Source organism: Miniopterus schreibersii (assembly GCF_964146895.1).
Source record: "Miniopterus schreibersii genome assembly, chromosome: 19".
Classification (NCBI taxonomy): domain Eukaryota; kingdom Metazoa; phylum Chordata; class Mammalia; order Chiroptera; family Miniopteridae; genus Miniopterus; species Miniopterus schreibersii.
In genome coordinates, this window is record NC_138119.1 from 26,114,980 (window position 1) to 26,135,690 (window position 20,711).

Genomic DNA, 20,711 nt, shown 5'->3' on the forward strand with positions numbered 1-20,711 from the left:
AAGTATTGGTGAGGATATGAAGAGTTCAGAACCCTCATAAACTGGTGGTGGGAATATAAAATGATGTGGCCACAGTGGAAAAGTATGGTAGTTCCTCAAGCAATTAAACAGAATTATCATATGACCTAGTAATTCTGCTCCTAGGTATATACCCAAGAGAAATGAAAACATACATGCACACAAAAACTTACAAATTTTTATAGCAACAGTATTCATAATAATCAAAAGGTAGAAACCCAAATGTCTATCAACTGATAAATGGACTAATAAAATACAGTGCTAAAGCCATACAATGGAATATTATGAAACCGTAAAAGGAATGAAGTACTGACACATGCTACAACATGGATGAACCTTGAAAATATTATGCTAAATAAAAAGAAGCCAGTTACAAAGACCATATAAAATGTCCAGAACAGGGTAATTTTTGGAGACAGAAAGTAGATAGTGGTTGCTTAGGGCAGTCGATAGATGGGATGAGGGAAGAGGGGGTTAATAGTCAAAGGGTATGGGGTTCCTTTTTAAGATGATGAAAATGTTCTAAAATGGACTGCAGTGAGCCCAAGCTGGGTGGTTTAGTTCGCTGAAGTGTCCTCCTGTACACCAAAAATGGTTGCGGGTTCAATTCCCAATCAGGGCATGTGCAAGAGGCAACCAATCGATGTTTCTCTCTCTAAAAGTCAATAAAAACATATCCTTGGGTGAAGATAAAAAAAAAAACTGTAGTGTTGGTTGCCCGTTATCTGTGAATATACTAAAAGCCACTGGATTGTACACCTTAAATGGGTGAATTGTATGGTATGTGAAAAGTCTATCTCAATAAAGTTGTTAAAAAAAATTTAGTCCCATCTGGTCTCTAAAATAGTTTCATATCAAATACTCAAGACATTTCTGAAAGACAGTAAAAGTTTAAAGAGCAACTGAGGTTTAAAGATCAAATGCCACTAACCAATAATAATACAAACTTTATTCCACCACAAATGTGTACACAACACATGCCTAGAATACCCTTATTTGGTCTTTGTCCTGCCTGTTTATAATACTAAATGTGACAGAAATGTTCATGGAACATGTAAATGAAAACCCAAAAACCACCACATAAAACAAGAAAGAGGTAGAAATATTTTATCAATACAGCTATGTAGGGTTAGTTTAAGAGTTCACTGAATTATTTTAAAAAATCAGTAAAGATAATTTGGAGTTTTCCCTGGTAATGTAGTTTTGCTGGTACTGTCTCAAATGCATCTTACCAGAAAATCTAATCTATGTTCATTTATTTCAAGACTTCAAATACCAAACAGGAGAACACTGAAATTTTAATACAGTCATTATCATAAAGCCTTTTTCTTCTTGCTCATTTTCTTGAAAGTCAATGTAATAGACTAAACTTAGGGATAATCAAATTATTTCAAGTTGTTCATTGTTAATACTCTTTTTTACATCTAAGAACAGTTTGAAGTATCCAGATATCATAATCTGTAACAGAAATAAGTTTTATAGGTATAATTTTTCTTAAAGGAAAAAGATACCATATTCCCAATTACTGCTGCTTACATATTTGAAATCTGAAGTAGGATCTCATATAGGATTCACGCTACAAATTATAGAACAAGCACCGTATCATAGCAACCCAGCAATACCACTACAGTGACAGGCTGAGGATGCGATCCAAGATTCTAATTTAAGAAACTGGCACAGAATATAGGACATGTAGCTTTTTTTGGAAATACCCCTAGAACGTTAATAACTAAGAGAATAAAATCAGCTTTTATTTGAAATTTTAAAGGCTCAAACTATTATAAAGTAACAATGGAAACATTTATTAACAAATGATTCACAGCACTGTAACTAAATATGACTTAGTTAAGAATCTATGACTTCATTACAATTGAAAATTGTAGTAGACACATTTTAGGAAATTCAAATATATACACCCTACATGTCTAATATATAAATGTATATTGTTTTAAGAAAACTTCCACAATACTATCTAAAATTTACAAAAGCATAAATACTTTCACACTTTACTATTCAAATGAATATATTGACAACTACTGCATCAGAGGATTAAAATGTTCAATTTTTATTTCAAAAGAATTAACTGTGTTATCTTTTGTATTTAAAAACCACTTTTGTTAAGGTAGGACAGAATAACAAAGAATGAAGATTAACTAACTGGGGCATGTTATACCAGGAAGCAGAAAACTGAAAAACTAAGTCTCCTAGTAAAATAAAATAAACATTTGTGTCATCTGCTTAATTCAACTTGAATGTAAAACCTGCTATTCATTAAATAAGATAGGTTTTTAGAACCATCCTTTTTTTCTCATTTGGGACTTTTGGTGAACAAGTATTAAAGAGATCTTTATAGACAGAATGGAGGGCTATAGCTGTTTTCAGTTTTGATGGCTGTGGTTAAGGTTCCATCTTGCAGCTACTCCTACCCGTAACGCCTAAGAAACACCTACTACCATGTTAAGGAAATGGACTACGTACTTTAACAATGTTTTTCAAGTCTCTAAAGCACGGCCAAAGGCCTACAAACACCCCACTTCCCTCCACCAACAGACCATAGATGGGATTCAAGGTGGTGGTGGTGGTGGTTGGTAGTGGTGGTGGTGAACCCAAGAACCCTGAAATTATATACAAAGTATTGTATATGATATTTTCTGAGGTGATACATTCCTTTAAATGAATTTTCTAAAAGATCCACATATAACCCTAAAATAAAATACCAGTACTCCTATAAACTGTTTCCTCTCCGTTTAATATAAGTAATATTTATAATCAAGGTTTAAAATAATTTGATTCAGTATTTCTAAAAATAAAAACTTTATTCAGAAATAATTCTAAATTGATTTTATTTTTTCTTTCAGAAATATGCTACTTATAATATTCTATTAAAGTAAAAACAGTAAGTTTACAAAACAGCATTTATTATATGATCCCAACGATGAAAAATACAGAAAGATGCTCAAAATTTTAAGAGAAATTCCCCCTGGCTGGGGGTTTTTATTTTCTATCTTTGTAAGAGTCTTTTTTTACTTGTTTTTAACAGTGAATCTATAAGTTTTTACAAGAATAATAAAGCCATTATAAAAGAAAAAGGATAGTTAAGAATACGACATTTTTCACTGCATAGTCTTTAAATGAGTTTATTTTAGAAAACCATGAAAACTGAGACTCACTCATGACTCAGAGCAAGTATTGTATCCTAAAATAGTAATTCCTATTCCACAGGAGAAGATACTTTTCTAGATCTTAAAAAAAAATTAGCAGTTCTCAAAAATATGTTACGTGTATGTAAGGTCACCCAGGTGGTCCAAATTAAAAACAGAATATCAAAATATCTGAAATACCAAAACCAGTGCCTAGGTATTCAGTAGTTAGGTAAAAGTTGAGTTATTTTTACCTTTCCTACATGAATGACAGAACTTTCCTACAAAGACAATATGACTGAAAAATTAAATGCACCTTAGCTTAAAAGCACTTCATTGTTACATTTGCTACTTTATTTCCACTTTGGATTCAAATTTAGGCTGGTTCATTCACTGGAAACATGAATGTATATAGAAAACTAAAAACAACTTAAGGAGATAACATGTTGTCTAATTTCACTTTTTCTGGGGGTTTTAGCAGGAGAATACAATAAAGTGATAGAATAATTAGCCCAAAACAACTTAAGGAGATAACATGTTGTCTAATTTCACTTTTTCTGGGGGTTTTAGCAGGAGAATACAATAAAGTGATGGAATAATTAGCCCAATTGACTTTTATACCCAAGTCATCTTGCCCCCATTTATTTTCCTACCTCAAATTGGGAAATAATGATCAGAAACGCACTGCTATGCTAACATGGTCATAGTTTTTTTTAAAGTGCCAAAAACTGTACACACAGCTTGTGTAAAAGGGGACTGAAATATACCCATCATTTCCAACAAAGAAGCAAAAATAAGTAGACCTATCAATTCTTCACATTCCATAATAATTCCTCAAAATCGCTAATTACAGATTATGATTTCAACTGAGTGGCCTCTCCAAATCATAAATCTAGTTCTGACACAAATGTTCTGAGTGATTAAAAGTTCACTTCATCTTCTTAGTACTCATTCATAAAACAAATATTCTCCAATAAAATTTTTAATTACTTAAAAAGAGAGGAACAGTGTTAAAAGATACCCCCCCAAAGAAGATCAATGAAACATTTTTGTATCAGAAGAATTTAAGAAATAAAGATCCCATCCTTTAAAGGTTCTTTAAAAACCCATTATGTTCAATATTGGCCTACTTGCCCAGGACCTAAAAGAAATCAGTACCTTGGTAAGGTTTTCAATTACAAATATTTCTCCTTTGCACTGCTAGAAAACACAGTGCTAATAGTGCAGGCAATACATGTCTGCAATTTAATATTATAGAGCAGGGTGTAGAACCTTTTTTCTGCCAAGGGTCATTTGGATACTTATAACATTCGCAGGCCATACAAAATTACCAACTTAAAAATTAGCTACGAAAAAAGCTCCTACATTTACTAAATTTTGAGTCCCATCTTGCAGCTGCCTTGGCAGGGCTAGACCAAATGATTTCATGTGCAGTATAGAGCCCTCGGGCCACAAGTTCCCTACCCCTGTTACAGAGAAATAACCAACTGAGAAGATATTGAGCTATAAGTGATTTGCACAAAAATATAATTTAACTGTTTTGGTTTCTTTATCAACAAAATGCTAAGTTTGGGTCTATATGTAAATATTACTCAGTTATAAATTATAAAATTGTGAATTATTGCATGACACAAAATGGTATTTTTCTTTAAATCAATTTAATAGCTTTTGCTTCATTATTTCATTCAGTAAACATTAAAACCAAGCACTGACTACTTAAATGCTATGGAGGAAAATATGGATCTCCAGTGTTTAACTTATAGTATAATGGCAGAAAACAGACAATTAAGTAACTCTAAATTTATGCAGTTGTCCCAACATATTTTGTGATCCACTCACACTTATGCCATCTGGGGTACATAGATGTTCCACTGAATAGAGAATATGAATTTGGCCAGAAGACCAAGTGGCCAGCATCCCAAACTATGGACATTTTCTAATAAATATACTTGAAAACCTATAATTAATGTTTAGAAGTCGCAGAAATTACCAAATGGGCACTCTGTGATTCACAAATCTAAAAGTCTATTTGATATTTATACCCAGGTTTCCAAAAGACACCTCAAATTTTAAATTTCCAAAATGCAACTCTGGATTTCCCCTCTACATCTGGTTCCTGTCTCTAATTTTTTCTTTCTCAGTGGTTGGTGGTAGACCTGTTTACCCAGTGGCCCAAGCTAAAATATCTGGAAATCATCCTTGATTCCTACCTTTCCTTCTCCACCCCCTTCCAAATTCATTAGCAAGTCCTATCTGAGATGTATCTCAAATACATCTCTTTGTCTCCATCTCTACTGCTACTACCCTAGCCCAAGCCTATTGTGTCTCACCTAGCCTATTAAAATAACCTACTAACTGATCCTCCTCCTAAAAATCTTGTTCTGTTAAAATCCACTCGCCACACAGCAGCTAGAGTGATATATATTTTTTTAACTGTCAAGTTTCCTGAAAGAGATGCCCAAACTTACTGACTTGGCTTTCACAATTTTCATTCACTTCTCACCTTACAGAAATTTCAAGCCTATCAATTCTATAAAATACCTCTGAAGTCCCCAATGTTGCCTAAAGACTACCAAACCCATAGAAACTTTTCAGTTATTTAACTTGTCAACAGCTTTTTTTCAGTTACTAGTCCCGGCCCCCATTTTTAAAACGATTCTCCTCTCTTCTCCCTTAACTGCCTTGTCTCTACTGTCTCCTGTCTTCCCTTGCCTCCTCTCAAGCGTCTCTCTGGCCTGGTGGTTCCTCCTTTTCCTTGATTGTCACCTAAATTGGCGGTACTCCTTGGCCTCTTCTCATTCCACACATTTTCAGTGGGCAGTGGCTTCTATTTGCATTGCTTCAAACGCCACCTTCAATATAAAGACTCCCAAATTATCTCTAGCTGTCACAGGTCTTTCTGTTTAGCTCCAGACCCAAATATCTAACTTCCTACTTGAAGCTTCACTTCAATTTCCCACAAACACTTCAACCTGTCCAACAGGGAACCATTATTTGCTCCCAAGTCTGATCTTTTTCAGTAAAATTGCTATGATGCCTCTAGCTGCCCAAGTTGGAAATGCATCATCATTGATTCTTCCCTCTCACCAAGGCCTGCATGTGATACCACTCCATCCCCACTCAGGCAAGGCCACCTTCATCTCTTGTCTGGATTTCTGTGCCAGCATCCTAACTTATGTTCCACACTCCTATTTCTCAATACACTCTTCATACTACCGTCAGGAATAAAAGCACTATGTGGAATCAAGACTATGACCTAGCTCCTAATTGTTGCTCCAATCTCTTCTCTAGCCAGTTTCCTACTATAATAGCCTCTATCACATCCACAGAGGCTGCTGGCAGTTCCCCAAATATGCTATGCTCACTTATTTCTAGGGCTGCACATACTGTCCTTTAGCTGGACCTCTTAAACCAAATCTGTCTTGTAGGTTTTAGTTTACCTTTCACTTTCCCCAGGAAGCTTTCCCTGATCTTTCTCCACACATACCAAAACTGGGTTGGGTCCCACACAAGCTCCCCTAGCCTCTTATTTTTTACTCTTATCACAACACTTTTCATATTAATTTAAACTGCCTGCTTGTATGTCTATATTCCCCACCAAACTACAATCTAATCTCCTAAAGACATTTAATTCCAAAAGAAAATATATTCATCATTTTAGTCCCTTTATTAAGTTTTAATCTCTACAATGGTTCACCTAAATTTTATGCACTATGGACACCAAAGAGAAGAAAATATTTCTGTACTAGGTTTTGAAAGCGAAGTATGTATCTAGTTTTATGGCAGGCAAACAAAGTCTTTTTCCTGTGGCCAATTAAAAGAAGAAATGGCAGTACACATTTTTTTAAAAAGCAGATACATAAACTTACAAAAGTTATCTTATTTTACTTATGACTTCAACAGATATTTATCTCTAGAAAAGCTATCTGAAAAATTATGTTTAAAAAAACAGTTTGCTAAATCAAAATTCAGAGTTTACAACACTAACTGTCTCACCTTTTCACTTTATCAATTTAGAGGCATTGGATTAACAGTGAGTTCGAATAATCATCAACTTCTGATAATAGCTATAATTCTAGAATAATCTTTACCAATGAGTGTGAAACAAAGGCAAAACCAATTAAACAGAGAAAATGAATAACTTCAAAGCTATATTTAAGATTTGGTATTCCTGAACTACAAGTTCTAAGCCCAGTCATTAAAAAGTCCTTGTTTCAGACATTTAATCTTTTTAGCTATTGTCTATACAGTTTGTTCATTAAGCAAAATCTGAGAGTACCTGAGCTTAAAAATTTTGTACTTTCCTCCCTACCTTAAATAAAGCTTCACTGATGAAATGACAAGACAGCTATTAATTTAGAACAAGAGTGAAACTGATTCCCAATGGAGGTTAAACTAGAATGATTTCTGTGGTTCCAAGACTCAACTAGATAGAACATCACAGTAAGGTTAGAGTAGGTGCAATTAACATCACCACTCCAGTAGGAGGAGTGTGTTCCCAAGAAATCCCTTGCCTTTAGGATTGAAGTTAGAAATACGTTCTCTGAATTTTATCATGTGAGCCCATCATATTCAGCAAACTACCCCCACACCTCCCCAAAAATCATAATAGGTTTCTTTTGGAAGTCTGATAAATATTGCAGGATTTCTAAAATTCATCATTACTCACTCCAAAAGCCTATGTAAACAAGTTCCTTCAGGGAAGAGTACAACAAGACATGCGTAAAAAGTAGGTTTGAAGCTGCTTATTAGTCAATATCCTGCTCAGACAAGTAAGAGTTTATTTTGCATAAACCCAGCCTGTCATGTAAAATTCTTTCAGCAAAGGATTTAGCTTCCTTGTTACATAATAAAGCAATAAATGATATATTTCTAATCTCCTTCAAGGACATCCTTACAAATAAAGACTGCACCTCAAATTTAGAAATTACTGCAAACTAATTATTAAGTATTCAAAGTTTATATACACATGTCCACATCTGGGAGTCAACCCAGCTATTACTTTCCACACAACCCTTACACAATACCTTTCCTAGCAAGAAATCTATCAATAATGTTATACATCACTTACACCAGTTATTTGCAAAGCACAAAATACAAGAGCAAACAATTCTTTGTTTTAAACCTACATTTACTATTTTCTATTGTAGTATTAAAAACCTAGAATTTATTTCCTTTAAAATCTTGAACCAGATTTAGGCACAAGTATATTAAAACAAACAAAAGAGAAGAGAACCAATCTGCTGGAAGATAGCATCAACATCACTGAAAGAAGCATAATAAATAACTAGGGGTGGGGAGTGGGGAATAGTAAAGGGAGGAGGGCCAGATGACAACCAACAGGTAATTCCTTCATCAAAAACAATGATTCTAGCCCAGCCAGTGTGGCTAAACGGTTGAGCATCGACCTATGATCCGGGGAGATCGCGGTTCGATTCCCCGTCAGGGCACATGCCCGGGTTTTTGGGCTCGATCCTCAGTAGAGAGTGTGCAGGAGGCAACAGATCAATGAATTTCTCATCATTGATGTTTCTATCTCTCCCTCTCCTTTCCTCTCTCTGAAATCAATAAAGACATTTTTTAAAACAAACAAAAACAATGATTCTATCTACATGACATTTATTACGCACAGTATTCAGTGTTTTGTAACATAATGGGCTGTGAAAACACAGACGACTTCTTTCACAAAAATTTTACCATCTTAATCTGTTAATTCACTACATTAACAACTGAATACGACTCAAAACAACAAATACAGGTATTAATCAAACTGATCAGCAGAAAGGCCAAAAACAAAATAGGGATATGGATGGAATGTAAGTGGCCCCAGGTCCTCGCTGCTCTACCTTCGATAAAAAGCTGTGGTAAAGATGTTAGCAGTGAAAACACTAACATGATATTAGTAGTGAAAACACTCTAGAGGAAAACATTTCTTTAAAAGAAAAGTTTTTATTGATTTTGGAGAGAAAGAGGAAGGGAGAAAAACACTGACTGGCTTCTTCCTTCATGCCCGCTACTGGGGATCAAGCACACATCCCAGGCATGTGCCCTGACTGGGAATCGAACTGGCCACCTCTTGGTACACAGGACGACAACCAACCAACAAAGCCACACTGGCCAGGGTGAGAAAAACATGTCTTAATGCTAAATAAATACAATGCGTGACCCAAAACAGTTAAATTCAAGAATAGTTCATTTAATACCTGATATTCAACACACAGTAGTAGTAATATTAGTTCTAAATCTTCAAGAAGCAGAAAAATGCTTCGAGCATATAGCAAATATCAATTTCACACTCCAAAGTCGTTGGAATCATCATATTACCCTGAATGATGGGATTAAAATGAGGGAAACCTCTATCATATGTTCCCACTTTTACTTGACAGTTCAGCCACAGCTCCAAAAACCACAAAGGAAAAAAAACCTGACCAACTAGTACCAAATGATAATAGTCGGGTTTTAGAATAACTACAGCAAAATCTAACAGCATCATGTCATTATACCTAAAATTCCAGAATCTTGGGACAGCACTATCCCCCTTCAGGAAAGCAGCTGGTCAGCCACAGGGGGCAGCAAAGTTAAGAGAGTGAAAAGTAAATAGCAGGAGGTTAAGTGTGGGCAGGAAATGTTAATAAGGTGGGTAATGAGCCATGGGTATCGAAGAGAAAAGGACAAAGTCTTAATTAATGAGTTAAATCAATAGACAGATATTGCTGAACTAGTGATTCTCAACCCTGGCTGCACAGGAGAATCACCCCAGGAGCTTTTAAAAATACAACTGCCTGGATCCTACCTTAGACCAATTAATTTAGAATCTCTCTAGGGGAACTATTTTTTAAAGCTTTCCAAGTTTGGAGCCAGGGTTGAGAACCAGAGTGCTAAACACATAAAAATGAAAGTAGGTTGGTCTCTATGCCCAGCTTTTTACAAATTAAAAAAAAAAGTATTTAAAATGTAAATCACAAAAATCCATTTCCCAAATGTATTATTTTTGTTGATAAGGCTTTGTCATCCAAAGAGGGACAATAACTCATTAGGGATTAATTCACCTTTGTAATTTTATCACGGGAAAATATTCTTCTTACCAGCAAAGATGATTAAACTGCAGTTCAAAGGGGTTAAACAACTAGCCCAAAGCAACTGTGAGACAACAATGATGCAGGAAGACAACTCAAGTCCACTATTTGACAAGTGGTGCTCTATCTCAATGATAACACTATTTTAGTAAACACACTTTACTGGGTTATCGCTTTATTCAATTAGAGATTTCCAAAAATAATTCAAAATTCAATTAAGAATAAGAAGATGTAATAAAATTGGGAGAAAAGAAATTTGACCCTAAATAGGAATTCTGAAGGTACTAAATTAGACAAACAAAAAAGTCTTTCCTTCACATGAAAACCAGCAATGGACACTATATCAATTCTCTAAGAAGTATTGTATATCCCAAAAAAGTTTTAAGAAATTACAAAATAAGTCTTCCAGAATAAATATAACAGTACTTCCAGAAAATAGTCCTAAAATGATATATCCCTTTGTAAACAAACCTTTTTCTTAACATATTCCAATGAATTTCAACTCTTGTTTAATGCCATCTCAATTACAAAAAGGGATATGGACCTTAGATGGAATGATACTAAATTTGAGGAGATCTACAAACCTTAAATGTTGAGTTAGTATTTCCCTCTGACGAAAAAGTTAAGATAGTAATGAAACTTCAGATCACGTTAGTGTTCTTGTTCCTGTTACCCTAAAAGACCACATAACTCGCCCTGGCTGGTTTTGCTCAGTGGTGAGAGCTTCGGCCCAAGGATTAAAGGGTCCTGGGTTCAATTCTGGCCAAGGACACATACCTCTTGCAGGCTCCATCTCATCCCCAGTGGGGGGGTGTGCAGGAGGCTACCAATCAATGTGTCTCTCTCACATGGATGTTTCTTTTCTGTTTCTCCCCCCCCCCCCCCCACTCTCTGTGAAAAAGCAATGGAAAAAATATCCTCAAGTGAGGATTAAAAAAAAAAGAAAAAAAAGACCACATAACTCAAGGGGGAAACAATTTTTTCCCCTAAAGGTAAGCAAGGCACTTCAAATCAGCACCACTACTACTGGCCTCCATAATTCCAGTGGGACCCAGTCTCTAAGAATATACCAACAAAGAATCTGAGTGATACTTGGAAGTTCTTCACCTCATCTGAAGGAGACTTCAATCTCAAAACCAGCTTCAGTCAGTTCTTTGTTATTTACTGGCTGTCTCCTATGAGAAATGCACATCTATAAACTTCTACTGGTTAATTCAATATCTTTGGTAAAAACTTCTAACCACAGCTTTCAATATTTAAAGAGTCTGACTCCACCCTACTTCCACTTCCACACTTATGCTGAAAAATGTCACAGCTTCACTTGACATAAATTATATCTGAAAACTGATTATAAATGAAATCATACTGTAAGTACACTAGAAAAGTTACAATTTATGTGAATCCTTCTGGATTTTCAAATATTAAAGAGAAAGGAAGCTAACATTCTTTGACTGCCTATTTTTAGGCACTTTAATTACATTATTTCACTTAATCATCACAATCCTGGGGAGATAGAAGGTATTATCCACATTTTACATATAAGGAAAACTCAGACTAAAAATCTGCCTGTGACTCAGGACTGACCCCACTGACCCAACTCTATCATACTGCTTCAAATATTCATAAAATAGGTTAACAGCAAAAATACTGAAATCATTTGACCTGGGTACCAGTGTCAGCTGCAACACCATCCAGATAAATTACAGGCCTGAAACTAAGCTGTTTAAGCCTCAATTTTCTCCTGGATAAAATGGAAATAATATTGGTCTTGCACAGAATTACTGGAATGACCCAATGAAATACAACGTTTATAAAAATACATTCAGCTGTGGATTGTCACCCAACAGTAGATGTGAAACCTTAGTAGGTGTGAAAAAACAAGAAGTACCAGGGATGAGGAGTTACACACCTTTGGACTGTTTCACTTAATAAAGTGTAAAATAATTTGTAAATGCTACATATTCTAGAAATGTAAGACATCTACTACTCTACCAAGCCAACCCTTCAGACTTAAAAATAGGTTAAACAGACTGAAAAATTTCCTATTGTAAATAACAAATTTTTGAAAAATTAAGTTTCCGAACTGGTGGTTACCAGAAATTTAAGGTAGAAAAACTAAGTCATATACTACCATAAATTTAAACACAGAAAAAATGATTGATAAGATGTTCCTACTTTTGTTTTCTGGTACCTTGTTGTTAGAGATGCCAACAGAATTAACATAACAAGAAACTTAAAGTGTTTTGGAAAAAAAATTTAAGTTATACAATTTAAGACAGTTTAATTTCCAGGATCCACATAATAATAGTTTCTCATTTAAAAAAAAAAATTCTTTTGCCTGGCCAGGTGTGGCTCAGCGGTTGAGCATTGACCCAGGATCCAGGCGATCCGGGTTCAATTCCAGGTCAGGGCACATGCCCCGGTTGCAGGCTTGATCCCCAGTTGGGGGCGTGCAGGAAGCAGCCGATCAATGACGACTCTCTCATCACTGATGTTTCTATCTCTCTATCCCTCTCCTTTCCTCTCTATGAAATCAATAAAGATATATTTTTTAAAAATCCTTTTAACAAGGCTTATTAAATACTTTATAGCAGAAGAGCAAATTTACTTTGAACATTTTCACCATTAAAAACCTGCAACCCACTTACTAAATGATTTTGCACAAATAAACTTCTTATAGATGAAAAAGTTGTATTATTTAATTCTTACCCACAGTATGCTCTGAGGAAAATAGCAGGCACCTTTCCAGTTTAGATCCATGTGGACAAAGTGTAACATAAGCAAGTTGGTAAAAACACTTGAAAGATCTTGGATGTCCACAGATTATCTGGATTGCTCCACAGTAAGATTATATTTCAGAGCAGGAAGAAAAATTCTCTTTCATACACATACTAAAGGACTTTCCACTGGTTTTTGTTAAGGCCACAAATGGAAAAAAATACTACTGACAGAAAAAAAACAACACTGTGGTATCAAGTACACTGCCAAAGTACCAAGTGAAGCAACTGAGTTAAAAAAAACACACACACAAAAAATCGCTTTTCAAGCATTTTGGCATCTGGAGTAAAAGTAGTTTTTCCTATTAGGGGTAATCCAAGTAAGGTTCTTAATTTCCTCAATCAAATTTGCATATATTATATTTTCATGCAAAATACATAGAAATAATCTGAAGTTCCACTCCTCTTTTTTTCTCTACTAGTGACCAAAATACTATAAATAAAACATTCAATGGCACCATCCACTTGTTAAACTATATACCATATAACTTAGATGACTACTGACTGCCTATTATTGCCAGGCTTTTAAAAAAACAAAATGTATTAAAGCTGCATCTCTTGGCTTGAACCAACCATGTTTAATATTCAATTATTTGTATTTAATGAAAGTAAATATTATACTAGTAAGAACAATACTAAGGAACTACAATACCGTACTAAAAAGCAAATTAAATAAATATGAAAGAAAAATACTAGCACTAAACCTTCAAACTGTAAAAACACTTCAACAATTTCAATGAAAAAAATCAATATAGAAGTAACTATGATGTTGTAATTAAGTTTAAGATTTAAAATCCATGAATAGCAAGTCAACGTCCTAAGAGGTAAGATGATACTCTTTTATAGCTATGACATCACTCAAGAATTAATGTCTTGGTAATGCCTACCTTGGTTTACTATTGACTACTACAATATATGAATTTTAACTATTTTTGTATGCCAAAAAGCAAGTGATAAATGCAATAACACAGGCCCCACACATATTTTAAATAAAACCTTTTAAAACCAGTTTGATTCTGGCAGTGGATGCTCTTAACTTAGTAGCACCCCAAGAGGCAAGGGCCATGTACAGTCTGAATGGGGTTCCAGAGCTATTGTATGTAGGTCAACTGTGATTTGATCTGGGGTTTTCTTTAGACTCCTAGCCAAACTAAGGCTAGATTCATAGGCCCAAAGACAAATCAGAACCAGATTGGCCTTGAAGAGGCTAAATGGATTGAAAAATGTGCTGAACATTTATCTATTTTAGTATAAGCCTTTAATTTCCTAGCCTTGCAAAATAGATGATCTAGATTTCTCTCGGGTTTCTTTCGTCAAAAAATTGTTTTAACTAGGAGCATTATCATCTTGTTCCATGATGATTCCGATCTCACAAAAAACGAAGCCATTAAAGTAAAATTAAAAGGTGGTAATTCACAAAGATTAAACTAGAACATCAGGAAGCAATTTATTAAAAATCCTCTAAACTTAGTGGGAAAAGTAAGTGAACCAAGTTCTCCTGCAAGGCATTAGGCACGGATAACAATTTGAATTCCTGTACAAACCGACAAAGTCCCTGGAATCACTGCTCGGCAAACTAAGTTCTCATTCCATTGCAAAGCAACACTATCTTACGCCTTTACCCCGTCTCCAAATTTACCGCGTACATCTCCTTCTCAAGGTATTTTAAGTCCTTCCAAGACTTTGGGCCAAAGAATAACATTTAAACCTAACGACCCAGTTAATAAAGACACTGTACCGGTGAGATTTTTTAGGCTTTTTCTTTCTCAATATATCTAAAGGCCAGGTAACTCTTAACCGTTGTTTGCATTAGGATTTCGGGTCTGTAGGACTCAGGAACAATCAGTGGGAGGGAGTTGAGAAGGTGGGTTCGTACAGACGCTTATAATTGGGAAAGTAAAGGACTAGCTAAGCGTCGGAAAAGAGGAGGTGGGTCTCGGGAAAGTGAAGGTCGGAAGGTTAGACAGGTTGTTAAAGCAAGACGGGGAAAGGCAAGCCTGGGGGAAGAGGAAAGAACACCTCGCTGCACGCACTGGGAGCGTCCCAATAACCAGGGCAGGTGAGCCAGCGCGCAGGTGGGGAGGGCTGTTTGCCTGCTCGCAGATGGTAAGAGTTAAGGGGAATCAGGAAGAAGAAAAGCGGCAAGACTCTGAACAGCAAACCTGTTGGAGTCAGAGGGGGAGGGGGGCGCCCAGGCACCGTGGGGAACGCGACTCGCTCTACGAGCCCCAGCTGGGCAGAGAGCGCCCCAGGAGGAAATGGCTCTGCGGGTGCTCCCCGCGAGGTTACCTTTGAGTTGGGGCAAGGGGTGCAGCTCCGCCTGGCTGCCCTGGCAGCGGAACTGCGACGAGCCCTGGGAGCGCTTCTGCCTCAGCGCCTTGCGCACCGATTTCCGGGTGAAGCCGTCCACTTTCTCCGAGGCCGAGATGGCGGCGCTGGCAGCCCCCGCCGGCGGCGACGACGACGACATCTCCGCGGCCCAGGCGCTTGCCAGCTCCGGCTGCTGCTTGCACGGAACGGGCAGCGGCAGGAGGAGGAGGCGGGGGTGAGGCGCGGAGCGGTCGCGCCCCTCCGCCCCGTGCCCCCGGCCACACCGTCTTCCCGCTCCCGTGCGCCGCCGAGCTTCTCCTCGCTGCCCGCCAACGCCTCACGACCGCATCTCAGTGCCGGAGGTTCCTGGTCCCCGCCGCGCGGCGGGCTCCCGGGGCTGACGGAGGCAAGGGCGGGGGCGGAGGGGGGCGAAGAAGTTGTTGACTCCGGGAGCGGAGGGCGGGTGGAAGGGAGCCTGAAGTTTAGACAACTGAGGCGAGGGCGCCGGGGTGCGGACGTGGAGCGCGCCTCTCCTCCCTTCAGTCCAGGTCGCCGGCCAGCCGGACAGCACTTCAGTGGCCGCTGCCAGCGCAGCCCGCCTTCCCTGGAGCCTCCTCCCGAGGCGCTGCCATCGCGGGTCCCTTCCGAGCCTCCGCCGCGCTGCCCGCTCTTCCCTGTCAGCGCGGTCCCTGCATCTCCCGTGGCGGTAACCCGCCGCCCGGGCTCTGGGCGCGCACACTCGCGCTCCTCACTGCGGAGCTCTCCGAGCCCCCTCCCCCACGCGCCCTTCCGCCGCCCACGCAGAACCCCCTGCGAGCGTCCGCTACAACTTGAGAAGGTGGTGGGGACGCGCGAGGGGGGAGTGTGTGTGCGTGTGCGTGTGCGTGTGCGTGTGCGCGCGCGCGCCGGGGCGTGAGGCCCGGGGGAGGGGCCTCGCCAGGGGTGGGGAGGGAGAAGATTGACAACTTCCGCGGGGTCCCGCCAGCCTCTCGAAATACTCTGGAGGGAGGGCTGGGTGGGAAAGCATGCCAGCCCCCTCAGCCAATCGCAGGGCTAAGCGGCAGTAACGCGGTGAGGCGTGGTCTTCTGGAAGGTGTTTCCAGCCGAGAGGTTAGGCGAAGAATGGGGCGTGGTTTTATGATGGACTTTGGTTATAGCCAATTGTAAGTGAAGACGGTGAGCGGAACGCCGCCTGCGTCACAACGGCGCAATGAATTTTTTGGGGAGGGGAGTGCGCCCCCCCCTCCCAGGGAGCATCTTTGCACGCTTGCGCCGCTGCGCCGGGCTATAATTGCTCTCCTGACAGCTTATTAGAAGATCGGGAAACTAGAAGGGGTAGTTTAGAGAGCAAAGTAGAATGTCCCTTCCCGTCCCTCTCTTCTCTACTGGCCAATGAGGAACTGAAGCGACTGGTGGAGAGAGAAGGCTGGCGCGGGAAACAGCGCCCCGTGTTACGTCACCGAAGGGGGCGGGGCAAAGGTAGGGTGGAGAACCAGCAGTGTGATTGACAGGCGAAGGAGCCCGGAGAAGGCGAGCAAGTGAGTTCGTCCAATCGGAGGGAGGTCCTGGGCTCCTGGGCGGGCCTTGGAGCCTCGCTGCCCTGAGCCGCGTAATTGGTATTTGCCGAGTAAATTTGGAACTGCAGCGGCTGTGACACCGCGCAGTTCCGGAGCACTGTTCTCGCGCCGGCCTTGGGCAATCTCGAATCGACTACTTCAAAGATTTCTCCAAATCTACACCCTCCAAGAAGAGGCTCCTCATATCAACTTAGTATCCCACTAATTTTCATGCCTTCAGCCAAAGGCCTTCAACTACTCCAACAGAACGAGTGCAGATGAGCTGATCAATGGTTTGTGGATTTGGGGCTTGCCATTTACTCTTACTGGGATCTCTTCATTAGAGATTCCGTCTGAATTTTATTTTATTTTTTAAAAAATATCTTTATTGATTTCAGAGAGAGGAAGGGAAGAGGGAAAGAGAGAGAAAAATATCAATGATGAGAGAGTCATTGATCGACTGCGTTCTGCACGCCCCCAACTGGGGATCAAGCCCCCCAACCAGGGCATGTGCCCTGACGGGGAATCTAACCTCAATCTCCTGGATCCTAGGTTGATGCTTAACGGCTGAGCCACCCCGCTGGGCTCCATCTAAATTTTAAACTTCTTAAGGACAAGGACAGGTCACCTAGTTTTTAGTGCAGTTTTCCATATAATGATGCTTAATAAAAGTGAGTGTTGTATAAAAACATGAAGAGAACCAAAGTGTTCTCTCTACCCTATTATAAGACCCTCACTACCCAAAGTACAGAAAGTACTAAACAAAATTCAGAAATCGATTTGTTATTTACATAAAAATGGTTAAACACTTGTGGGGTAGAAAGAGTATAAAAATTATTAAGCCTAAATTTAAGCCTAGAAAATAAATAAATGAGCTGAACAGTCTGTCTCCCTTTTACTTGGCAGTTTTGCACTGGGGGACCCAAATCTTCATTGTTGGTAGGAATGTGAATTAGTACAGCCACTATGGAAAACATTATGGGAATTCCTCAAAAAATTTAGAATAGAACTACCATGTGATAAAGGTATTTTACTTCTGGTTATTCGAAGAGTGTGAAAACACTAATTTGAAAAGATAACATACAAACTTATGTTCACTGCAGTATTATTTATAATAGCCAAGATACGGATACAACCTAAATGTCTGTTGAAGGATGAGTGGATAAAAATGTGGTATTATATACAGTGGAATACTATGCAGCCATAAAAAGGTGAAATCCTGCATTTGTGACAACATGGATGGACCTTGAGAGTATTATGCTAAGTGAAATAAATCAGATGGAAAAAGACAAATACAGATTATTTCATTCATATGTGAAATATAAAAATAAAAATAAAAAAACAAACTCAGGGGCAGACAACAGATCAGTGGTTACCAGACTGGGGGTTAAAGTGAGGGTGAAGTAGGTAAAGGGGGTCGACTGTATGGTGACGGAAAAAAACTAGATTTTTGATAGTGAGTACAATGTAGTATATACAGATGTCAAATTATAATGTTGCACACCTGAAACTTATGTAATGTTATAAGCCAGTCTTACCTCAATTGAAAAATAAATTAATTTTAAAAACCACCACTTTTATCTTATTGGCATGTTTGAAGAACCACCCAGCACCTACAGAATAGAGTCCAAAATTGAGACTCTCCTCAAGCTAACTTTTAGCTGTCTTTCCAGGCATAAGTCCTACTAGGTTCCTACACAAATTCTTTTTTTTCAGTTCAAACATCATTCCATATACTGATCCCCTAAAAGAGGTTGTTGCACTTCCTTGACCCCCAGTCCTTACTGTTCCAACATCTTGAAATAATTTGCCTTTTTCCTATCTTGAAACCTATCTTTTCTTCAAACTCCAGCTCAACCCCTATGTTTGATGAAGCCGTTCATGATGATCTGGCCAGAAGTGATGCCTCCCTTCTTTAGATTACTATAGTATTTATTATCTATATCACCCACAGGGTCTGCCATCACATACCATCAGAGATGGCACTACCTCTTTCTCCCCTGAAAGTTGTAAACACCAAGGGAGAAAGAACTCAGTTATTTTACATCTCTGTATCCCCTACTGAGCACAGGATAGATGTGCAGTACATAATCTAATTTTTCAGTTCTCAAGGATAGGGTTTCTGAAAGTGTTGTCACTGGATTGCCTACATCAGAATCCTCTGAGGTGTTATTTAAAATGCAGATTCCTGGACTTGACCCCAGACACACAGAATCAGAACCTATGTGAAAAGCACTGAGCGATCTATTTTTCATAAACTCCTTACATTCTTATGCACATAAAAGTTTTTAGCTACCATTCTCTAGTCATTTGGACATTATTAAAAATAGATTATAGGCATCTAGAAGTCAGGGGAAGAGAATTTACATAGGATAAGAAGGTGAAATAAACAGCAGAAAGCAAACTAATAGATTAAAGCTAAAATTCCTACTGAAATATGATAGATAATAGATACTGGAAAATAGATACTGAATAAAATAGATAGAAAACAGATACTAGAAACAAGTTGCTGGTGGGCCTAGAACCAGCAAAACTGTCTGGGCTTTCTGAAATGGCTCTTGGGGAAGAATTTTGAGCACAATTTTTTAAAAAAAGAGTGAGTCGAAACCTGAAAAGAGAGAGGGTTGTCATTCCAGATTCAAATCACCAAACATTTGGGGGGAGATGGAAAGAATGATAGCCCACAAATAAAAAATTAAAAAAAGAATAGAAGACCATCTAACAAGAACTGGATCTCAGTACCAACCTGTATGTGCTCCTAAAGTCCTGCCTCTTCCCATCTGTGAAGACCACCAGTAAACTGATTTAGAGGCCAAGGCTTCATCACTGGCAAGTCCTTTGGATTGGTTTGTCCTCACATGACTTGATTTCCTTGATCCATAAACATAACTATGCTTACTGATCTCATTCCTTTATTCATAATGTTTAGCTTGCTGGGGAAAATAAGCAATTTGTGAAACAATAATATGCATGGCAGCAAAATCATGGTCCTTTAATGGTTTTAAAAAGTGCATCTGACTACATACAGGTGCAAAAAATATAACCTCTTTTGCAACCCAGAACTCATTGTTCAGTATGAGTTTTGATACATGTAAGAAGGAACATGGGGGGGAAAGTGCATCAGAGACAGTGTTCTTTTCAAGTCACTGTGAAATTCTCTAAAACAAATTCAAGCACGTTTTCCAAACTGCTCCGATAGAACACCAGACAACGTGCTTTATCTGTAGAATCAAATAGTAGTGGTATTTTCCAAATTTACAAAATTAAAATTTCTCCTTTGTGTATTTCTTTAAAGCTTGATTCTTACCACCACTTTACTATATTAGAATCTAAATCAAGATAGTATCTTATTTATCCTAAAAATGTTAATTTTTAATACCTCACTCCTTTTCATTTAAATACATTCAAACTATTTAAAATTCAAAAGGAGTAAAAGGGTAACAAGAAAAGTCCCATTCACGCTCCTGTCTCCCAACATCTAGTTCCCCTGCTTGAAGACAAACCAATGCTGGCAGATTCTTATATGTGCTTCCAGAGATACATGTTTTCTTCCTTAAGATTTAATAAAGTCACAGTTTTAAGAAGCTCCCCCAGAAGGTAAATGATTTATACATATTTCATCACCTGAACAAGTTTGGAAACCACTGCTCTAGACGTCAGGAACCTTCCAGAGTTCCGAGTTCTGACAGGTTTATTCATTTCCATTCATTCACTCATTATTTTGTTCATCAGTTCACTCATGTAACACATATTTACACGCATGCTGTACATCAACAGAACATGAAAGTTGCAGGAGCCTTAAAGGCTGCTCAGTACAGGTTTGGTCAAGTTCGT

The 20,711-nt window shown here is 38.5% G+C and overlaps 1 protein-coding gene across 1 annotated transcript in view; it reads right to left on the reverse strand.

The window, feature by feature from the left end:
• The window catches only part of PPP2R5A (protein phosphatase 2 regulatory subunit B'alpha), a 65,908-nt gene extending 47,474 nt beyond the window's left edge, over positions 1 to 18,434 (reverse strand). Inside the window, exon 1 of the mRNA XM_081121808.1 lies at positions 15,301 to 18,434. Coding sequence (XP_080977934.1) covers positions 15,301 to 15,481 — 181 coding nt within the window. The 5' untranslated portion in view covers positions 15,482 to 18,434. The remainder of the gene's footprint in view (positions 1 to 15,300) is intronic.
• Between the last annotated feature and the right edge of the window lie 2,277 nt (positions 18,435 to 20,711).